This window comes from Drosophila hydei, unplaced genomic scaffold, assembly GCF_003285905.1.
Source record: "Drosophila hydei strain 15085-1641.00,03,60 unplaced genomic scaffold, DhydRS2 tig00000149-arrow-pilon, whole genome shotgun sequence".
Classification (NCBI taxonomy): domain Eukaryota; kingdom Metazoa; phylum Arthropoda; class Insecta; order Diptera; family Drosophilidae; genus Drosophila; species Drosophila hydei.
The window spans coordinates 5,371,519-5,392,177 of NW_022045678.1; the positions used below are offsets into that span (position 1 = coordinate 5,371,519).

The following is a 20,659-nucleotide window of genomic DNA, read 5'->3' on the forward strand; positions in this document are numbered from 1 at the left end:
AAGCGGCCAAACGGCGACGGCGACGGCGACGTCGACGTCTGCGTCAGCGTTGGCGGCTTGACGGCGGCGACGGCGACAAAACAAATAACAGCATCCACAACGGAACAAATATGAGATTAGGGAAGGGGGAGACGGGCAATTGAGTCAAACTGCGCGGGGTCATATGGCATCAAGGATACGCTATAAATATATATGCCATTGAGTCTCTAGGATATTTATAGAAGCGAGATATATGACGGTAACGTGAGATTTCTTTACGGAATGGAGGAAGGATGTGCGAGAGGATATTGTAAATAACAAATTTAATGCATATCATTAATGCACTATTTGTCTATAACTGTCTTAATCTTGTTCTTGCAGTAAGATATACTTATATATGCTATATTCAGACGATTTTTGATCAGACTCATATGACTATAATATTCGTCATATCTAAAAGGTCTGTGATTTCTATATATTTTTTAAATTACATATATGAGATGACAATTGTCTTGAGATCTCTGTTCTTCATATACTTTTGTGTCCATCAATAGTTTGACAATCATTTTCTTTGCCAACTCTCAATTGATATTAAATTTTTCGTCTAGTGCCACAGTTTTGAGTTCTCAAATTTCACTATGAAAGCGCCCAAAAATATAACCTAATGCCCTATAGGGCATCACAAAGGATGTATAGCCGATAGAACGGGTCGATTGTTGCCACAGGAGCTGAGCTGTGCCGCAGACAGGCGCCAAAGAGGCGACGCCGTCGACGTCGTCTGCCCCAACTATTCATTGAGAGAGGGAAAAAATACAGACGCAGCTTCCTGTGTGGAAAGGACGAAACAGGATGACGGCGATGAAGTTGCGCAGTAAAGTAACAAAAAATTGCAAATTTGTGTTTTGTAGTTAGTCCAAGGGGCAGCAGATGGAGGCAGAGGGGAACAGAGCTAAAGGCGACACTGCAGCATGTCCTGACGCTTTATGTCCTGGCGTCATTTATTTTTAGCACGAGACGCTGCGGCGCCAAAGCCAGCGACAAAATCCCCCGCCAAACCGAAAATCGCAATGGAGCCAGCCAAATAGGCGTGGAGGAGGGGATTGACGAGCATCAACATAATAAAGTTGTAAAAAGTTTAGGGGGTTTGTTTAACGAGTCGAGAAGAAGAGAGAGAAAGAGAGATTGAGTGGGGCAACTAAAAAATGATTGATTATCTCAAATTGAGACGCAGTTGGCCAATGGCCTGACCTGGCTGAAGAGAGGCGGTGGCGGGGCGGGCGTTGCCTTGGTCTGTCTAACCAACTTGGCCTCGACATTTGCCAAGGAAAAAAATTTATTTTTCTTTTTTATTTGGCAAACGATTTGCTTTGACTTATGGAACTGTTTTTGCCGAGTCAGGCCAAAGGCGAGGATTGGGAAGGGGTGAGCTGTATGGAGGCAAGAGAACCCAAAGCGCGTAAAGGGAAGCTTCGAGAGTCATTGACTGGCATAAGTTGAGCATTTTAGTCGACTTATTGGCATACATATAAACGATATGGGTTATTAGCAACTGGCAGCATATCAATTGATTCTCTGATGCGGCAAAGGCTTTCCGGAATTACGAATTGAGATGGAGGATCAAGAGCTTCAGAGTATTTGTACACAAAATATTTACTTAAACACAAACGTTTTATCCTCTACGTTGCTTGTCGAGCAAATAAGGACTGCTTCTATTATAATAAGAATTGTTATACGAGGGTTACTCTAAGAGTTTGTGGAATATACCATAGACAAGCTCGTATACCATGATATTAAGGTATATATTTAGTTTTCTTTTAAATAATAATAATTATGTATATTCTAGTCGTACTTTTAGAGCATTGGGTCAAAGATCAATATTGACCCTACAGAGTTTACAAGTTATGTAAATCACGTATAAATAAGGAAAGTCTTATGCACCTGCCTAAGTATTTTTCTTATAAATAAGAAAAGTGAGCACTTTATTATATGTAAAGCCCACTCGAATAGGTGCCTCGAATAAATTTAAATAATTGCAAAGTAACGACTTTATGTTTGACATACCAATTGTCAAGTTTGCCTTATTCAAGCTACATTCAATGGACGTCATAAAAGTACTTACCTAAAACGAGAGAAAAGAGCAACAAAATAGTTTTCATTAGTAAGACAATAGACATAAGTTGAACTAATTGATGATTTATAGCACAGGCAGTGCCCACGAAGACACACGTTCGCTCAGCCACTCGCCATTCACAACAGCTCAGCCCATTTAAGAATCCATTATATTATTATTTGAATAGTTGAGCTACGCCAGTGACATAAACAAATAGAACAGCATATCGTACAGATATGTGTGCATGGCCCATGCCTCTATATAAGACTAGAACTGGAGTTTCGTCAGCCTCTACCCTTTTCATATTTCACTCGTTAAGTGTCAACAAATATTGACAAGCGAATTGTCTTTAATCCCAAATCAATTAAAATCAACTACCATAAGAAGTGCTCCTCGTCTCGCTGCCTCTCTTTGCTGTTGCTGCTGTTTGCGAATGAATGCTTGGCTCGAAGCCTTGCTCAAAGACTCAATGCGTGTGCGTAGATCCACTAATAGTGACGATTCTTTGTCTTATCGCTGGACGAGGCGTGCGTAGAAGTTGACTGTGAGCGGGTTTGGCGGGGCAAAGTGGGAGGTGCTTCTATCATCGGTCACTCGGGTCAATTTGGAGTGCGTGATAAATGGGCGCGTTGCGTGGCTCGAGACACGACTTAGTTGGATTTAGTGAAGTGCCTTGGCTTGCGGTTGTGGTGTGTCTTATATACACTCGTATATACGCATTACACACACTGATACACGCATATAAGTATATATGTATGTGTTACAATATTTATGGCTCGCGATAAGATTGTGCAACTGAGGTTTCTGTTGCTCTGCTAAAAGTTGATGTAGGTTGGAAGTTTCGTAACCTTTTAGCTTTGCTTTTATTTTTAGCTATTTTGGCAAGAGTGCATCATAAGCTGCCATAAAGCTTAGCCTGATAACAGACAGAACGGGTGCAGAGTGTGAGCGTCTGAGTGGAGGGTGCGTAAAACTCTTTTAAGATTATTTATGAGCTGGGGGCGTAAGCCCAGAGATGAGCGAGACTTAAATAAAATGCAACTGGAGCATAAATTAAACTATCTTCAGCATGTTAAGGTTTGAATACACTTGCGCATGTATAAATAAATCTAACTATCGCAATAAATACATTTATTTAAGTCATAAAGGAGCTCTTGCTTGATATGCATTTCAATGTGAAACAGCAGATGCATGGATTAGTATCCATTTGGTCTTTAATATAAATAATAATTGAGATGAATATCTCTGCATGGATTGTTAAATACTGGCCATTTCATATGCCTTAAGAAATCTCAACTATCTGCTTTAGCATAAATTAGGAACTCGATTATCTATGTGAATAGAGTTATACCTTTAATCCTCAATCATTTTAAACTGAACATTTTAAAATGAAGAAAAATGACTTATTTATATAAATAAAATATTTAATACTTCTTTCCATACACAATTTTATATATGAATTTTATATTTTTATTTTTTTTTATTATTAAAAAACGTTCAGTTACCCCTCGCATATGCTTTATATGTGTTAATCAAGCTTGAATTTCTGTTGTACACAGATAATTCATTTTTGAATTATTTTTCCAGAGCTTTTCTCCCCCTTTTCCATTGCAACTCCCACTTTGGGGCTTCCATCGTATACATTCGATTATCTAATGCGTCTATAACTCTTTAAGCTGCATCTGACGCCAGAGAAGTCCATAAACTGACACAACGAACGCAGATGGCAGCCTGACAGGAGAGACGTAGACGCACTATTGTGTGAGAGGGGGTGGCAAGGAGGAGGCACCCACTATTGCGACCGCAAAGTGAAATTGCAAAGATGTCTGTCAATAAAAAAGCCAATAGCAAATAATATGCCGCACAAAAGCTGAATGCTCAAGGCAGACAGGGTAAAGGAGGGACAGACAGCTGCAGCTAGGCGTAGGGTCTATGGCTATGTGGCAGACGAATTGGCATTTATGACGTTTATTACTCATAGCAGAAATTAATTAAGCGCCAGCACAATTGAACCACAGACTCGGCTGAGAGGCAGCCTGTATATCATTGGGCAATTAAAAAGCTTTTCTCCTTTGCCCTCAAGCAGGGGCTATAAAAACTGGGCGTGGCATTTGTGATTGCATTAAAACAATCAGTATTTGATACTGACTTCTCAAGTATCATGGGGAACTCGTCTTGGCAAAAGTTGCAATTGTGCAACATTTGAAGTTTTCATGCAGCAATTGGCCAAGTTAACAAAGTTGGCCAGAAGTTTGAGCAGCTGCCAAAGCCATTTCAGGGCTTAATTAAATGGATTTGAAAGAGTGCTCGGTTATAGCTGAACTTGTACAGTTTAAGCAGTAGCAGAATTTTATGTCGATTTTATGTTTCAGCTCAAGTTTCGTGGAGTTTTGAGTTTGTGGCGATAAAAATATTTGTGGCCAATGCAAACAAGTTATAAGAGATTAAAGTAGAAAGAGGCAGATTCGTTTTAACACAAACGGTTTCATTTTGTATGGGAAGTATAAAGACGTTAAGTGGAAATGCTGAAAGCTTCAACAAGAACAGAAATTTATTTAATTTTATATGATTTTTCTGTTAGCTGAGAAGCTTTTCAAGCTACGCTCGTTTTAGTTTGCTAACTAATTTAACAAGTTTGAAATGAGCTATTTGAAATGAACGAATTCTATCAAGTTTTTGAAGAGCTAGTTCAGTTGTTCAGTTACGAATTCTAGTGAAATTTGCAGAACTAGTTCTGTCAGGAATTGGTAATTTTGTGAAATAGTACAGCAAGTTCAGCAGCTGCAAGCAGTAAGTTTTTGTTTTATAAATGCTTTGTATTGATTAATTCTTATGTTTTAAACAAAGAACAGTTCGTCAACTCAAAAGATCGAACTGTTAATCAAAAGCTAATGCACTAAATAGAACGCATCGTTCCATTGAACAAAACGAATCGCTCATAAGTGATTGTCTAGCAGTCTGAGCTGGAACTATATGGTTCATTGATTGCTGAATAAGTTCAATAGTTCAGTTGAATAGCGAATTTTCTATGAATGAATTACCATCTAAGCTGTGCTCCCATAATTATATACATTATTTCAAAATTCTAGTCCACATTGGAGTCTATAGGGTTTCAGCCAAGCGTTACGCACTCCTTAGTCAGTCGTCAAGCCAACTTTTTCTCATGCTGCAACTGAGTCGACTGTGTCGACCCACTTTGCTGCAACCCACATAAATTCCCAGCTATGCACATAAAGCTGGCTCATCAAACTGGCCCCCTTCCCCACCCTTGTTACCCCACTCAATGCCATAAAAGCGCAAATGCCGTCCAGACATAACTCCATTGCAATTTATTTTCTTCTGCTAGTTGACTTTGTCTCAGGCAACAAGTAAACGGCAAAACGCATTTCATTGCCATTCTTTGTCTCACATGCTCAGCTAACTATAACCAGTTGCTCCCGCTGCCGCCTCGTCAGCTATTCTGGAGGCGTGGCATTGTTTCATGTTTTCCATGATCGAATTCCACATTGAAGCTCTGTCGCATTTATCGATTCGCGCGTGCCATAAATTCATCGTAAGTTAGCGGAGCTAAATGGGAGAGATTGTGGCAAATACCCTGTAATTGAAGACTACCAAAATATCGTTAAGCTACTTTGTCATTGTGTGCTGAACGAGCGCGTCTGGTCGAATTTAAAGCACAACCGCCAACCTGACTTGGCAAAGGCCTAACCTCCTTTTAAGTAATTTATAGTTCTCTAAGAAAACTCATTTCACACTGAGAATCCATCAAAGCCATCAACCAAGCAATTTACACGTACGCCTTGACCTTGGGACTTGCTAACCCCACCATAGCCCAATGCAACTCACCCGCTTCCACACTCAATATCTAAAGTCATGCTGGGACAGATTTATGTTGTCTGGAGAAATGTCTAATGGTATGTCTGGCTGGCTTGGATGGATGGCAGGCTGGCTGGCTGGCTGGATGGCTGGCCCCGATAAATTTGATAGCTGCAAGGTTTGAGGGGTCGTAGTACCTCATAAAAGACTTTACGACGTAACAACACGTAAAATAAAATAAAAATCGTTGATTCCCCCTTCCAATGCGTGTGCTTGATGAAATGCAATTTAAAGTTTATTTCATTTGTGAGCCAGAAAATTGTTGACGAGTTATTCGAGATATGAGCGCATCCAACAGCAAACACAACCAAAAACAACAATAAAGTCAACTTGTGCTCGGTCATATGGAGAACATTTTTCAACTGCCAGAAAGTAGGCAAAACTTTTCTAAAGTACTTCCAGCCTCTTCCTACCCTCCTACGCATCGCTTGCAGCTCTCGCTTGCAGTCCATTTGTCTGACTGCCTGGGAAGTTTATCAGACTTTTGCGTGACTTCTGTTGACAACTTGAGACACAGCAAAAGAAAAGAAAGCCAGGGGCCTGGCGTGGCAGACAGTGCAGACATCCTCGCTGGGAATATGACACGAAGGCAACTTGCCGTAAAAGTTGCGCTGACAAAAATGCGATTCGACGGCGACGCCGATAAGCGAACCGAATGAATGCTGAAGAGCGCCGACACTCACAGCAGCCGATAAGACAGAGAGTAAAGAAAGCGGCAGACGGGAGGGCCACAAGCACGAGCTGAGTTATGCTGCAGCAATTTAAACTACCGTACAGCAGCCGCAACATTGTTACACGGCCCTTTTCAAGCGCATTCTTGAGGCGTGCCCCAAAGTAGGCAATGGAAATGCGCAAAATGTTGCAACAGCTGCCTCGAAATGTTGCAGCCTTTTTACGACAGCAGCAGCAGCAGATGAATGCGCCCCCTGGCAATTGGCCAACTTTGTGACAGTGTTGTAAAATACTTGTAAAATATGTGCTGATCAATTATTTACAGCCAAACAATGAGTGTTTAAGAAAAGACTTTGCCCATCTGAGGGGTTACAGAGGGGCGCGAAGACTCCTAATTTAAAGCAAAGCTGAGCTTATTAAAGATAGCTGGAAAAAATAAATGTTGAGAAGTCTTTGCATTTACAAATCAAGCATTAGCAAGTGGAAATGGAAGCAGAGTGGATTTTCGTATATTATTTAAGAGCCTTGGACTTCATTAAAGCATATTGTCATTGTTACACTTAAAATTCTCAATTCAGATATATTTGGAAGGAGTCAAAACGTTTTTATATCTTTCATGACTATGCCTAAGCTTTCGTAGTATATAGTATATATAGTATATAGATGTATTGATCTATATAGCAAGCCACTCTGCATGTATTTTGCTATTGTAAAGAAAACTTTATTTCATATCCCACAGGTTTATTTGACGACACTCGAAAGGCACTCAACCGTATTCGAATTTAATAGCCAAGCTTGGCATTTGTTCTACTCACATTGGTTGACAGCTGGCTGCTCAGGCTGAGCACCTGTTCCCGTGCATCCTGCAGTTCGCGCTTCAATCGCCGTATCTCATGCGCCTGTCGCTCCTCTGCCGAACCGTACAACGAGCTGCCGCCAGATAGCAAAGAGGCGGCGCTGCCATGAACTGAAAGAGGGATCAGAGAGCAGTTAAAACATTTATTTATCTATAGAATATATACAGTGATAACTCTGTCCACGGACAGTTTATTATTTATTATTATTATTCTATTTACTTATACTCTTTACAGGGCAATTTACTCAGCTGCAATTAGTCAGCTTTTTTGTTAAACTGTATTCCTTTTAAAGAGCTCTCACTGTAGCTCCCCATAACTTACCTTCATCATTCTTTTTGGGATATGTTAGACGATGCGATGCATTGCTGCCGCCATGTCCGGCGCCTGCTGCTGCAGCTGCCACCGCTGCCAGAGCCGCTGCCGCTGTGCCATGTGTGGGCGACAACGCAGTCGCCGCCGTGGCAAAGGGGCCACGATTGAGGGGCGTGGGCGAGGTGGGCTGACTCCAGGCGACAGCAGCAGCTGCCGCTGTAGCAGCACTGCCCGCACCGTTACCCGCTTGCGCTTGAGCATGAGCCTGCGCCTGAGCCTGGGCCACTGCGGCGGCCATTTGGGCGCTTAGGACGCCATTGGTGGTGCCCACCGGCAGGCAGTAGTAAGGCTCGATTTCGACATCGCCGCCGCGACTCAGCATCGAGGGATACATTTTCTCTGATTTCGTGGATCTGTGAGTAATTGCAAAAGGCCAAAGCGAAATATTTGATTAGTTTTCGGATCTTGTTGTGACGGTGTGTGGGTGGCTGTTAATATGACAAAATTATGTATGACACGGACATCCATGTCTATGAATATGACAAGCAAATTGTGTTCATGCGCATTGGCAAAGTCAAGCTGATTTAAACTGTGATTTAAACTGTGACCAAATAAGTTTTCGATGAACTGCTTAAAATGAATTTTGATTTGGGCCAGTAACAGTCTAAGAGACTTAAAATTCGAGTCAGAAGACTTGTGGAATGAATCTATATATTACCTCAACTTTAATTATTGAGACCGATTTTATTTCAAAAAGATAATTTCATTCCAAATATAAGATTAATAAAGAAATATGCCGTTGAGATAATCTGATTTGTAATTACATCACAAAAGCAAACAGCACTTTACTTAAATATAGTTTATAGTTGAGTAATGTTAATTAACGTTAAGCATTGATTTATGACAAAAAAGCTCAAAATACTCGAAAAGCTTTTAACACGCAATGGCCATAAAAAGTTAATAAATTGCAAATAAAATATAATTTAAGCAAAATTAAATACATTTGTCGAGTTATACTTAGCCTAAATAATGCATTAATTTATTGCATATCATGAAGCGTTAATACAGCTTGTTTTGCACTTGTGGAGCTAACAGCTAGCTGCTCCAGTTGCCCAAAATATTTTGGCCAACACAGTTGGCCACAAGGCTGTTGTGTGTGGGTGGGCGTTGTGGTTTGGTGTGGTGTAATGAGTGTTTGCCAGACGCTTGCAAATTTCCGTTGCGGTTTGTGCAGTTTATTAGGCCAATCTGCACGCAATCAGAGCCGCTGCATACTTTCATACTCGTCGCAAATTTCCGTTAAATTTTCGTCAGCGACAAATTGACATGAGTGAAAGCTATGCGTGTGTGTGTGAGAGAGCTGATAAAGGCATAAGTGAGAAAAGCACACATAGCTCACATGCCAAATCCCTTGACAAATTGTCATATAATACGATACACTTGGCGAAAAAGCGAGTAAAATAAGGCCTACGCAAAATGAGAATATCTTTAACCGTATCCACATTTTAACTAAATAAGAAAAACTAATTTTATCAGACAGTTTGACAATAAGTATATCATTGTAAATGCTTTCAAGTCTTAGACATAAGTTTTATTATTATATTAATTTTTTAGAAATCTTTTAAAATTGTATTTAAAAATCAATATAAATTTAGTTATATAAACCAATTTACATATTTGACTTTTCTCTGAGTGCACCCATAAATCTAAGGGCGAACGACCACAAAATTCACACTGGACTACAAAAATGGGGTCGCTGAAGCAGCGAGGAGTAGGGTAGAGGCTAGGCTGGACAAATCTGTGCTGTCCGATGTGTTGCGTCGCTTTAGCTTCTATTCCACTTCCACTGTTGCCCTTCAGTGCTGTTAGCTGACATTAATGGCATTTTGGCATTTCGCATGCAAATCTAATATTACGTATACGTCATGTGTGCTCGCCAGAGCTCCTTCCTGCCTGCCTTACCAAGTGTGTGTGCGTCTGTTTGTTAGGGTTTTTCCTACGCTTCAGGGCGTTTACTTAACGCTCTGGGACTTTTGCCCAACAAATTCTGTGTGTTGACTCTGCCCTCTTCTCTGCTGTGGTCTAAAATTTGATAACAAGCCACCAAAACTGGTTTCTGCTTTTCGAGCTGCTACTGCTGTTGTTTCCACTTGCCATTTCCTTCTGCATAATTGATGCATTGAAAGCAAGAGTTCAGTCCTCAACGGCTGGCATATTAGTTGCCTGGCAAAACAATAAGGCCAAATGTGGGCGGAGTGTGAGAGAGCTGTTTGAACAGATACTAGCCGAAGGACTTGAGAACGAAATGCGGTCTAGCGTTAGGGCATCTGTGCCTTGTGCTGAATATAACTTTATTTTTATTTATCTTTTTAATCCATACAACAACTGCATTATATTATATATATAGACAACAGAAGCTTTGCCTGCTTGTCAAATATTTTTAATTTATGTGAAGGGAACTCAATTTGACGCGCCCGAATGGAGTTTAGACTAGTAAAAAAACTAAAAGATTATTTATGAAATAGAATATAAAATAGAATGAATAGACATTCAAAAAGAATTTAGAGAAAAAAATGTTGCCTCTGAAATAATCAATCAGATTTAACGTTATTCAGTTTTTGGCAACGAAACAGGCTCTTTGAAAACTTCGAAACATAAAACTTTATTGAATTCAAGCTGTTTGAGAATCAATTTTTTATCTCTATTTGATTTTTCTACTTAAATTTCGCTTTACCTGTCGTATACCCACGAATATTTAGCTTCTATGTTTTTTACTAGTTGTTTTTTTTATCGCTCTTTGCTGGTAAAATTTTTAATGAAGCACTTGAGAGTCGAAACTCAGCTGGGGAACGACTGTCGACTGCCAACTGTGAATTGCGAATTGCTGATGTGGCCAGAATAAAGTTGAAAATAACAACAACAACAACAACAATAACGACAACGACATCAAAATGGCAGCCCCGAGGCGCAACTTCAGTTCAGCTGCGGCTGTGGCCGTGGCTGTTGCATGGCCAAGTCAAAGGTTCACAAACCAATTGACATGTCAAATAATAATCCCTTTTCCCCCGTTTCCCACGCTCCCCCAGCCATTGCAGCACGTTGTTATTTACACTTATATGTTGGGTTTTCCCCACTTCCACTATTTCGTTTTCCATTTCGTGTTCATTTTCTGTTTCGTTTTTATTTTTTGCACACTTTGCTGTTTCATACAAACTTTCACGTTGTCTGCTTGCCTGGCGTGGATGCCGGCTCTTGAAACAGTTTCCCTTTAACTAGTTGGACGAACGCTCTATCGCCTGTCGCTGGGTTTCACTGCAGCTTTAAAATATGCAACACGAGACATGGCAACAGCAAGCACATGTCGAGTGCCCCGCCGTTTCCGTAAAAACTAAACTATTGCAAATTGTTTGCATACTTGCAGGCGCGCACGTGAAAAACAAGCTCATTAAACACACACACACAACTACACACACTTAAGCACTCACACATTCAGACCCACGCGCACACACACACTCGTCGGTATGCAGGCTGACAGGCCAAGCAATTTGTGAAAACTCAAACAAATAGTTGAAAATGTTTGTACTCTTTCAACTTTGATGTGATTTATAAATCAAATAATAAAATAAAAAATTAAAGGCGATTACGTAAATCTGAGAGGCACTAATAAACGAAAGTCTTATATAATTTATATATATATATATATATATATATTTATTATTCGCATGAGATTATGTTTTGCTATGTAAAAAAGTTCATTTAACTAAGAGAAATAAAAGAATATTTTATAGCAATTCGGAAAGCAAAACAAATTTAGATTATTTATCTCAGAACTCTAAGCTAGAATTTGCTGACTTAAATGTTTTGGAAGACTTGACTTTATAGTTTGGCAATAGAACAAGTTTATTGGACGCTATTGGAAGACTAACTCCAGATTCTATTAAAGCTTAACAATTTCAATATTTAAAACAGAAAAATAAAGTATTTCCTTAAAAGGAAAGGAACTTATATAAAATGAATGCAGACTTTCAACTTTTCAACTTTGTAAAAAGAAAAAGTCTTTTTTTTTTTAATTCATATATTCAGAGTAAAGGATTTGTCAATATTAGAGGCATATAGTATACAAATATGCAATTTCCAGGTAGTTATATCTAAGTCTATGTCGTTATATCAATTAATAAGATAAATTTATTTTCATAGACTGTATAGCTATATAACTATATCTCAGGCTAATGACTGCATAGCCGACTATAGTTCAGGTTATAAGGAGCAGCATGTCTGAAGTCAGACGTCTGCTACAGCACACAGCACACATCACACACACACACAACACACACACATCACACACACACACTTACACGCATTTTTTAGAGAAGCTGCAAAGTGTGCAACATGCAAATGTGAATTGCAAGCGGCAACCGCTCTTAGAGTGCGAGACAAGCGAGACAAGTGCCGACTGAAGCTGATTGTTTGCGACGTTAATAATGGGCGTGGCACACACACAAACACTCACACGCATGCATATATACAGAAAAGTGTGGAGATTGTGAGGCAAAGTCACCTTGGATATGTCCGTTCTTTCAGATAGCTTTTAAAATGCATTTAAAAGGTTTAGCAGAAAATGGAGGTTGGGAGTGCGTTGAAAAGTTTCAGAGTTAAAAAGAAAGAAAGAGAAGAAGGAAGGGAGAGAGAGAGAGAGACAGAGGGCGCTAATACATGCTTCTATCATATAAAAATTATTCAAAAAGGCGACTCACCTAATGCTATTGCTGCGATTCATGCGCGGACTCTGCACATACGGCGATTCGTTGCCTTGCACGGGCATTTGCCCCACTGTGCCTGAGCCACGATTGTGCAGCATCTTGTGTCCGTGTCTAGTCATTGCAGGCGAGCCAATCTGCATCTGATCAATAGAGTCGCCGTCGGAGAGGCGACTACCTGCTGTGTTGCTATGCTTCAGCCACATGGCATACGAGCTGTACTCGGGCTTGACCTCGGCATAGGTCTGTGTGTCAGAGAGCGAACCATCGTGACGAGTGCCTCCTCCACGTGTTGAGATTCTGTTGAGTAGATCAAGTATCATATAAATAAAGACACGAATTTAATGATATTGTTTGATTCACTAATAGAATGAATAACTGTTATAGAACTAGCTACCAAATGATTGACTCGACATGAAATGATTGACTGAAGACAGAATATTTGAACTATTCATATTCACTATTGTTAGTCAATCTTTCTGAAGACCTCGTTAAGTATTTTAATAACTGGCTGCCTAATTGAATATTGCTTTGAGCAATTGACTCCCTGAGTGAGTGAATGATTTGCTGAATGATTAATAATTTTATAGTTTAAATTACTTATTAATAATTAACTAACTGGTGATTTGATTGGCAAATTGGTGTACGATTTATTGACTGATAGAATGTTTGAGTGATGGATGCATTGATTGATGTATTGAGTCTTTGATTGGTTTATTTATTTAGTGACTTAGACATAGATATGACTAATTAAAAGTTTTGAGTTGTGACTGACTGATAGACTTGCTGACTTTCTGTCGATTAGTTTGATTGACAGACTGACTTAGCTACTGATTGACTGACTGAAGCTTAAGCTAAGTGACTAACTTATAAAATAGTTTGACTCTTGATTGACTGACTTACAATCTAGTTTAACTAATCAAGATGAACATTTGATTATTAAATCAATTAATAAATGTTTGACTAAGTGATTAACTAGCTAGATTTTTAGATCAGCTAAATAGTATTAACTATTTCATTATACATATTGCTAAATTGTTAATCCCAACTATTTTACCTGTGCTGAAATACATGCATATCGCTGCCTGGCTTGGGCAGACTGTGCGAACCAGTGGCCAGACGCTCGCGTATGGACTGACTCAGCTGTGTGGCTGTGGGACCCGTCAACGAGAAGCTGCGATGCTGTGTATTCGGAGGCAACTCTAAAAGGAAAACTCACATTAATAAATAATACTATGAGAGTGTCTTACAACTCACTGTTCATGTCGTTGGGCAGTGTTTGGGTGCCGCCTGTCACCTTGCGCCCGCTGGCAGTGCGTGGCACCGCAGACACGTGAGCGGTGCGTCCGCAGGACAGGCCATTGACCATGCCTTGGCCACCGCCCACAGCCATCAACATGGCTATGTTCTGTTGCTCCGCCGTGGAGGCAATGCTGCCATTCGCACGCTTCACATAGCCAAAGCTAGGCGGCACACCCTTAGTGCGCGAAGAGGAGGCCGAGGGCGAACTCTGCTTGGAAGAGCTGCCGCTGCCGCTGCCGCCGCCCATGCTGCGACGCGACGGCGACGACTTCTCCGATTTATCCGCTTTGTGTCCGTTGAGCGGCTCTGGCATTTTGCTCCAGTTGTCGCGACCATTTCGTGAGCCCGGACGATGATGTGGACTGCCATCCATTTTGCTGTTGTTGTTGTTGTTATTATTATTGTTGTTGTTGTTGTTGTTGATGTTGCTGTGATTGGTACTGGAGCCGCCACTAGAGCTGGCCTGGCTGGCCGCCGAACTGCCGTTGGCAGCGGTCCCAATGCTATCGAGCGAGCCGCGACTGCTGCGAATACTGCAAGAAAGAGAATAAATTAAAGGTAAGTGATAGTTGGAAATGCATAGTTACATATGGTAATATATGTTTAATACTATTGATGAATAAACTCGTTCATAAATTAAATAAGGTTCGCCAAGATTCTCATTTGTCGTCTTTAATTTTTCTAATAATTTGTCAGAGAACGAAATACGTTTGCATAAACAAATAAACAAATTCAAAAATTCTAAATTTAAGATTGGCTCTTAAGGGACGCAGTAAATAATTAAATAGTTCATCTTCTGTACTAGGTGATTTTCCCTGCTAGGGCATTTAGTTGTTCCCCTTTCCGCTTACACAACTTAAAAATATGGTAATTAGCTAATTAGTTTGCCATAAGTTTTTATATGAAATGAGTGTGTATACCCTGTGATCAAATAGAATATGAGATGTGTGTATTTGTTTTATGCAAGAGGTTAAAGGAAGCCAAACCGACTGCATAATGCTTATGTACACACTTGCTAGCCATGTTAAGTCATAGTCGATCACTCCCCATTTGGTTACTCGCATGTTCATTCACCTTTTTTACTGATTTTCAGCACTTGTTTTCGCTTATATTACACGCTCTTAATGGTCTCATGAATTAGGGTCAGCTATTTCGAAAGGACTCTCAACTACGCAGGCCTAATTGTCTAGCTGAAAGAGCTGACCTCAGCTCAAACTCGAGCCCCGGTTGGCTGTCAATTAAAAGCGGCAATTACACAAATATGTTGGCCACGTCTGACTTCCAGCAGTGCCGGTGGTAAGTGTGTTCCCTCCGCCCACTGAGCACGTGCTGCGAGCCACTGCATAAATTAGTGACTAAATTAAAAATTATACAACAACAATTTTAAATAGCTCGACACGATAGCTAACAAACAGCTAAAATAAGAAGCTAAAACACGCTAAAGCGCACCGCGGGCCAGTTGTTTATAGCCTTTTGCAGCTTGTGCAGCTGTTGTTGTAGTAGTTGTTTTACTGGCCAGCCAAATTACATTTTGTGCATGAAATTAGTTTGCCATTGGTCCGGGGCTCTGCCTCGAGGGGCCTTTGGCCAAAACTGTAAAGGCCAACTGAACTGAAAACCCGCTTCGAGCCGCACATGCATGGAATTTGTTGTTTCCATACAAAATATATTACGATTGCGTTTGCGGCAGACGGTTGATATAGTAAAATCTGAAAAGCGACCAACGCACTAGCCAGGGCAGGCAGCAATGGAGGTAGCACAAAGAAAACAGCTTTAAACGTATAGCCCAGGCCATGCGTGTGGACCGCATAGACAGGCGATAAAATAATTGTGAAGGTCCACTCAACGCACATCTCTTGTATATTGAGAGGCGTGAACTACAGTATTGCCTTACTAATATAGACATTAAGCATAAGTTAAGTTAATTCCTAAAAGAAGTCCCCATAAGCTGCACTGAAAATTAAAAGCAGCTAAGAGCGTATGAAAACGAGTAGTTGCAATATATCTGGGAGTTTTTGCTGACACTCTCTGCAGATTAGCCACAAATGAAAGTTGGAAGCTTAAGGAAAATCATATCTTATACAATTATAAATTTCAATGTCAATTTTATATTATTCCCTTCCAACAATCAATATAAAGCAGTAGACATTTAATAAATATTATTTGAGAGAAAAAATTCCTTGTTCCACTACTCTATCCGGATTCTATACTTAGCCGGAGGAGGACGCTGCTATTCAGAATTAATAAAGTTTTGCCTTTTAGATACTCTCAGTTAATGTAGTTTTTCAAACTATTTAAATATTTACAGAAGCCTTTAAGTGTCTTTCATTTCGGCTCTGGCTACCATTTCCTCCTACTCCTAGTCTCCTTAACGTTTATTAATAGCATATCCTTTGGCCGCCCCCTGTTGCTCCTTTTGACTACGCTGCTGCTTCCGATGACGTCTGCTGCTGCTGCTTTTTCGACAGCTTTTCCAAATTTATGCGCCATTTTCTTTTTGCGTTTAATTTTCCGCTGGGAATGGAAATTGGAATAGTCTGCTGTTGGGTTTTGCATTGCATTTTAAACGAAGCGTTCAAGCAAGGGCTCAAAGCATATACAATATATGCGATAGATGTATATGTTTAATAATATAAATAAGGTGCGCTACAAATTTTACAGATATTTCTCTATCAAGCTCCTTTATCGAGCACCTTACACGATTCTGAATGAACTATTCTTTAGCCATAATGTGAATTTTGGCCAATTTACAGACTTGGCAGTTCGTACGCCTTATATTTGTTGCACATAGAAACAAATATAATTTTATTTTTTGTTTCGGCTAATTTTTTAGTTGACAGTTGTCTGTCATCGTTTGAAAGCCACTTGGGCTGGGGCATGTGGGTCATTTGCCAGCGCCATCAACTGACGTGGCAATCGTTATTGATTTTACCGACTTACAGCCCTCACCTGCTCCTACCCTTACCCCTCCCCCTCGCTTAGTGCCCTCCCTTTTGCATATTGAGTGTGCGACAATTTATGAGCTTTATGTGTCACTTCTGACGCTCACTTTCACTCTGCCACCCACACACACACCCACACACACATTAAGACAGACAGTCACGCATATTTCTAAGGGCTGCTTCTCATTCTACGCGACTTTCGAGCACCCTTCCGACTGGACGTCTCAGTTACAGCCCGTTGTTTTTTTTGGTCTTCTTCTTGTTTGCTGTTATTGCTGTGTGGTCCACCCCCTCCGCTCTCATATGCTGCCTTACAGAGAACAGGCATATCTAAACGGTAATTGCTTGCCAGGGCGTAGTTGCGTTTTATGGCCCAGACAGCTGTTTTTCTGCACCCTCCGGGCGGTTCGTTCACGTGCTTAAATCATAGCATACTTTTCAGCGGAAATTACACAGCTCTTAAAGCCATCTAGCCACCGACCACAATTATCTAATTGAGCTGCCTGCCCAGTGCAATTGAATGAAAAGCGCATAGATCTAATCTCTGAGGCATGGTCTGCTTTAAATTGCCATTATTAAATTTTATGGCGGATGGCGAAAACGAAAAAGCCGAAACACTCAGCGCACATTTGCAGTTGGCAATTTTTCGCTGCTTTTGCTTTTTGCATTTCGCGTGCCTGGCCAAATTAGATTTCATGGGGCAATTGAGAATATGAAAGCCATTCAACACAACGAAATGAAGTGAAAATATTGTTAGCAGCAGGAAAGCAAATGAACCAAAATACTTCCGAACACAGTTCGATAACTTCGTAATCGAGTCTAAGTCCTAAGTCCTTAAAGACTTACGCCTTAAATATGAGTTCGAGATCTTTTAATATCAAGACTATCTAGAGAGATTTACAATGTGAGAAGCTTATGGCACAGAGCTGCTCTACACATATCCTCTTAAGTTTAGTTCATAGATAAGATCGTAAATTTAAACGAATCAATAGATATGGCATGCCAGGCACAAATTTATGCGTTGGCTAATTTGCCGCGCCTATCTTTTTTTTCTACTTTCTCATAATTTATTAAGCATTTCACGAAGAGTGTATTTAGCGCTCCATGGGCGGCATGGCGAAAAGGATATTCAAATAAACTGTATTATTTATTATATGTATCAGCTAAGGGGCCGACACGCCCAATTAGTTTTGGTATATGGCCATTGAAAATGTTGAAGTAAGCGGCTTAGGCATGAAATTTGATTGTTGACTTAGAGCCAATTGAACGCAATCCTTTTGCCTTTTGCCTCACTAGCAGTCAGCCAATGTTGCTTGGCACTTTTCTGTTCGTCTTTTGTCATTTTAATTGAAAGCGTTGCCCATTCACTTTGTCGCCCACGCTTTTGTTATGCGTGAAGAGTTGACGCAATTGTAGCCGTTGCTTTTAGCTGGTTTATTTGGCCAACGTCTAAGCTTCTATCAGTTGGCTGCATTGTGTGTCAGTTCTCTGTCTCTCTGTCATTCAGTCGGTTTTCTTTTTTCTCAATTGCACGCCTGTTTGCACATTCAAGATGTGCCTAAAGCCTGAAGCTTTACACTTGGCTGCCCAGCTGTGTGGCACCGAACATTTACACACAGATACAAACGGAACACTTATTTCTATATATTCGCACTTGGAAATTACATAACTAGGCGACAGCATTGACTGAACGACTTGCATAAATTATGTCTGTAATTAACGCCAAATAAAAATGAAGCACCGCCGCACGTGGCGTATGCGCAATGTATATACCGCATCGTTTTACTCTTCGCTTTCTCAACTTGTTCTTTTTGATATTGCTGTTGCTGTTGCTTTTAATGTGCTGTAATTAGTGCCCAGCTGACCAAGCTAACGCCAGCGTCAGATTGCATCCATCATCTCCGTCGTCGTTGTCGCTCTTTGCGTCAACATTTTGCACTACATAACAAAATGCCATAAACAATGAAGATCAAAATGGAAAAGTTGCATAAATATTGTTCCTATATTAATTTAAATAAAGTATATTTATATTATTAATTTAAATAAAGTAGATATACTTTTTTATAGGAGAAACATACTCATAAACACTTCGAGAAGATTTTCCAAAATATTACACTTTCAAGAATTATAACCTTGTTGTCATTAAAAATGGATAAGCATTTTTTTTAAATTATAGAAACACACTGTGTCTGCCTGTGCCTGCTCCTCCTGCAGTATCAAAAGCCTTGAAATGTTGCAATAAGAAAGACACACAAAAAGCGAGGGGTATATCGACTTGACTATACATTCTGAGCGAGATCTCGGAAGCTTTATGAGGCCTTTCAGCTACTTCCAATAGTTCTTCAATATTCACTCAATTTTCAATGAGTTTAATATATTAATTTTATAACATATGTAATTTAAAATTTGTATAAGATTTTTTGCAATGCACTTTATTTCCTTATTTTATTTCATATTTTATTTTTTCACATTCATGTGCTCATGGAGCATTCATTGTCTAAGTCATTGCAGTTGCATTGCAATTGAACGCTTAATGAACGGGATTTAGCTTTAGCTACTAAATTACCTAATCGACTCTTAATCTACATACATACACATATACATATGCATGTAATTATTGACCTTCCTTTTGCTTCAACAGACGAGCAAGGCATATATATAGCACGCTTGTGATGTGTATGAATCGTATGCACATTGCATTCATGCCAATAGCACTATCGCTAATGATACCGTTATGCTAACTGAGACCAAAATGTGTTCAGTTGTGTGCTCTAATGCAGTTAGTGCGAGTCTATTGTTCAGGAATGCTGTGGTGATCACTAATCAGACACCAATATATAATATAAATATCATTTAATATCAATATATAATATATAAACCAATATAAAAAATTCTTAAAATTCTCGAAACAATTTTTTTATCGAATATCTTTTAAGTGATAATAGAATAAATATTATTGAACTGAAAAATGTAGAGTATCATAAGTGCTATCTTCTATTTGCGCAAGAACTCGATACTCATTTTTTGCCATGCATAAGGGGAAAGAGACGATTTCGATTAACAAAGGCAGCTGCACTTCCGCTTTTGATGGCCTACATGCCGCAACGACAGCACGCCTTTGCGGTTGGCCAGTGTTGGTAAATGGTCGCCGCATTTCATTTATTAAAACTGTCAACAGGCGTTAAAGTAGGCTGACTTATCAGCAAGGCCGGAAGCACGCACACACACAGCGCAGTACCCCCTGTACCCCACCTCCTGTGCTGTTTTGTGTGTCTGATAAAATGTTATGAATGGAATTCCGACAGCTCTCTGTGTTAGGCACATTAATAAAAGTGTCGAAGCTGAGCTATGCCATGCTATGCTAGTGGGTGAGGTGTGGAAGCTATATGGAATCTCCCACGCACGCAACCTTCAGCAGCGACTGTTTGTCGACGCGATGTTTGGCCTTGCAACAGCAAAGCATGAAAGCGTGCAACATGGTATAACAACAGCTTGTAGCCTTTTGGGCAACATATTTGCCACATTTGAAACATTTGCCTGCTGACTGTGTCAAGGACCGTGTCGATGGGCAGACAAGCAAGCAACGAGCAGCTAAAGATGCCAGGCTCATAATTGCAGAAAAGAAAAACAATTGAGTCTACCCAACTCAGAAATACCCTGCAAGTAAGCTTAAATGATTGAAAGGAGAGCATAAGATTAGAAGCGACTGTTGAAAGTTAACTGTGAATACATACTTTTATAACTAAATGGCGTATACATATCAGTTACTAATGCTATGCTATTGGCCAACTACAAATAGCACATGAGAAAAGTAAGCAGAGTGTTAGCTGATGTCAACCATATGGGGTAAAA

The 20,659-nt window shown here is 40.0% G+C and overlaps 1 protein-coding gene across 2 annotated transcripts in view; it reads right to left on the minus strand.

Annotated features, from left to right (window-relative positions):
- The window catches only part of LOC111592571 (protein sickie), a 138,170-nt gene that overhangs the window by 28,751 nt on the left and 88,760 nt on the right, over nucleotides 1-20,659 (minus strand). For both annotated transcript variants that reach the window (XM_030223193.1, XM_030223194.1), the window contains 5 exons: nucleotides 13,821-14,398; nucleotides 13,621-13,765; nucleotides 12,561-12,863; nucleotides 7,816-8,219; nucleotides 7,453-7,604 (listed from right to left, as the gene is read on the minus strand). In XM_030223193.1, the coding sequence (XP_030079053.1) occupies nucleotides 7,453-7,604; nucleotides 7,816-8,219; nucleotides 12,561-12,863; nucleotides 13,621-13,765; nucleotides 13,821-14,398 (1,582 nt within the window). The remainder of the gene's footprint in view (nucleotides 1-7,452; nucleotides 7,605-7,815; nucleotides 8,220-12,560; nucleotides 12,864-13,620; nucleotides 13,766-13,820; nucleotides 14,399-20,659) is intronic.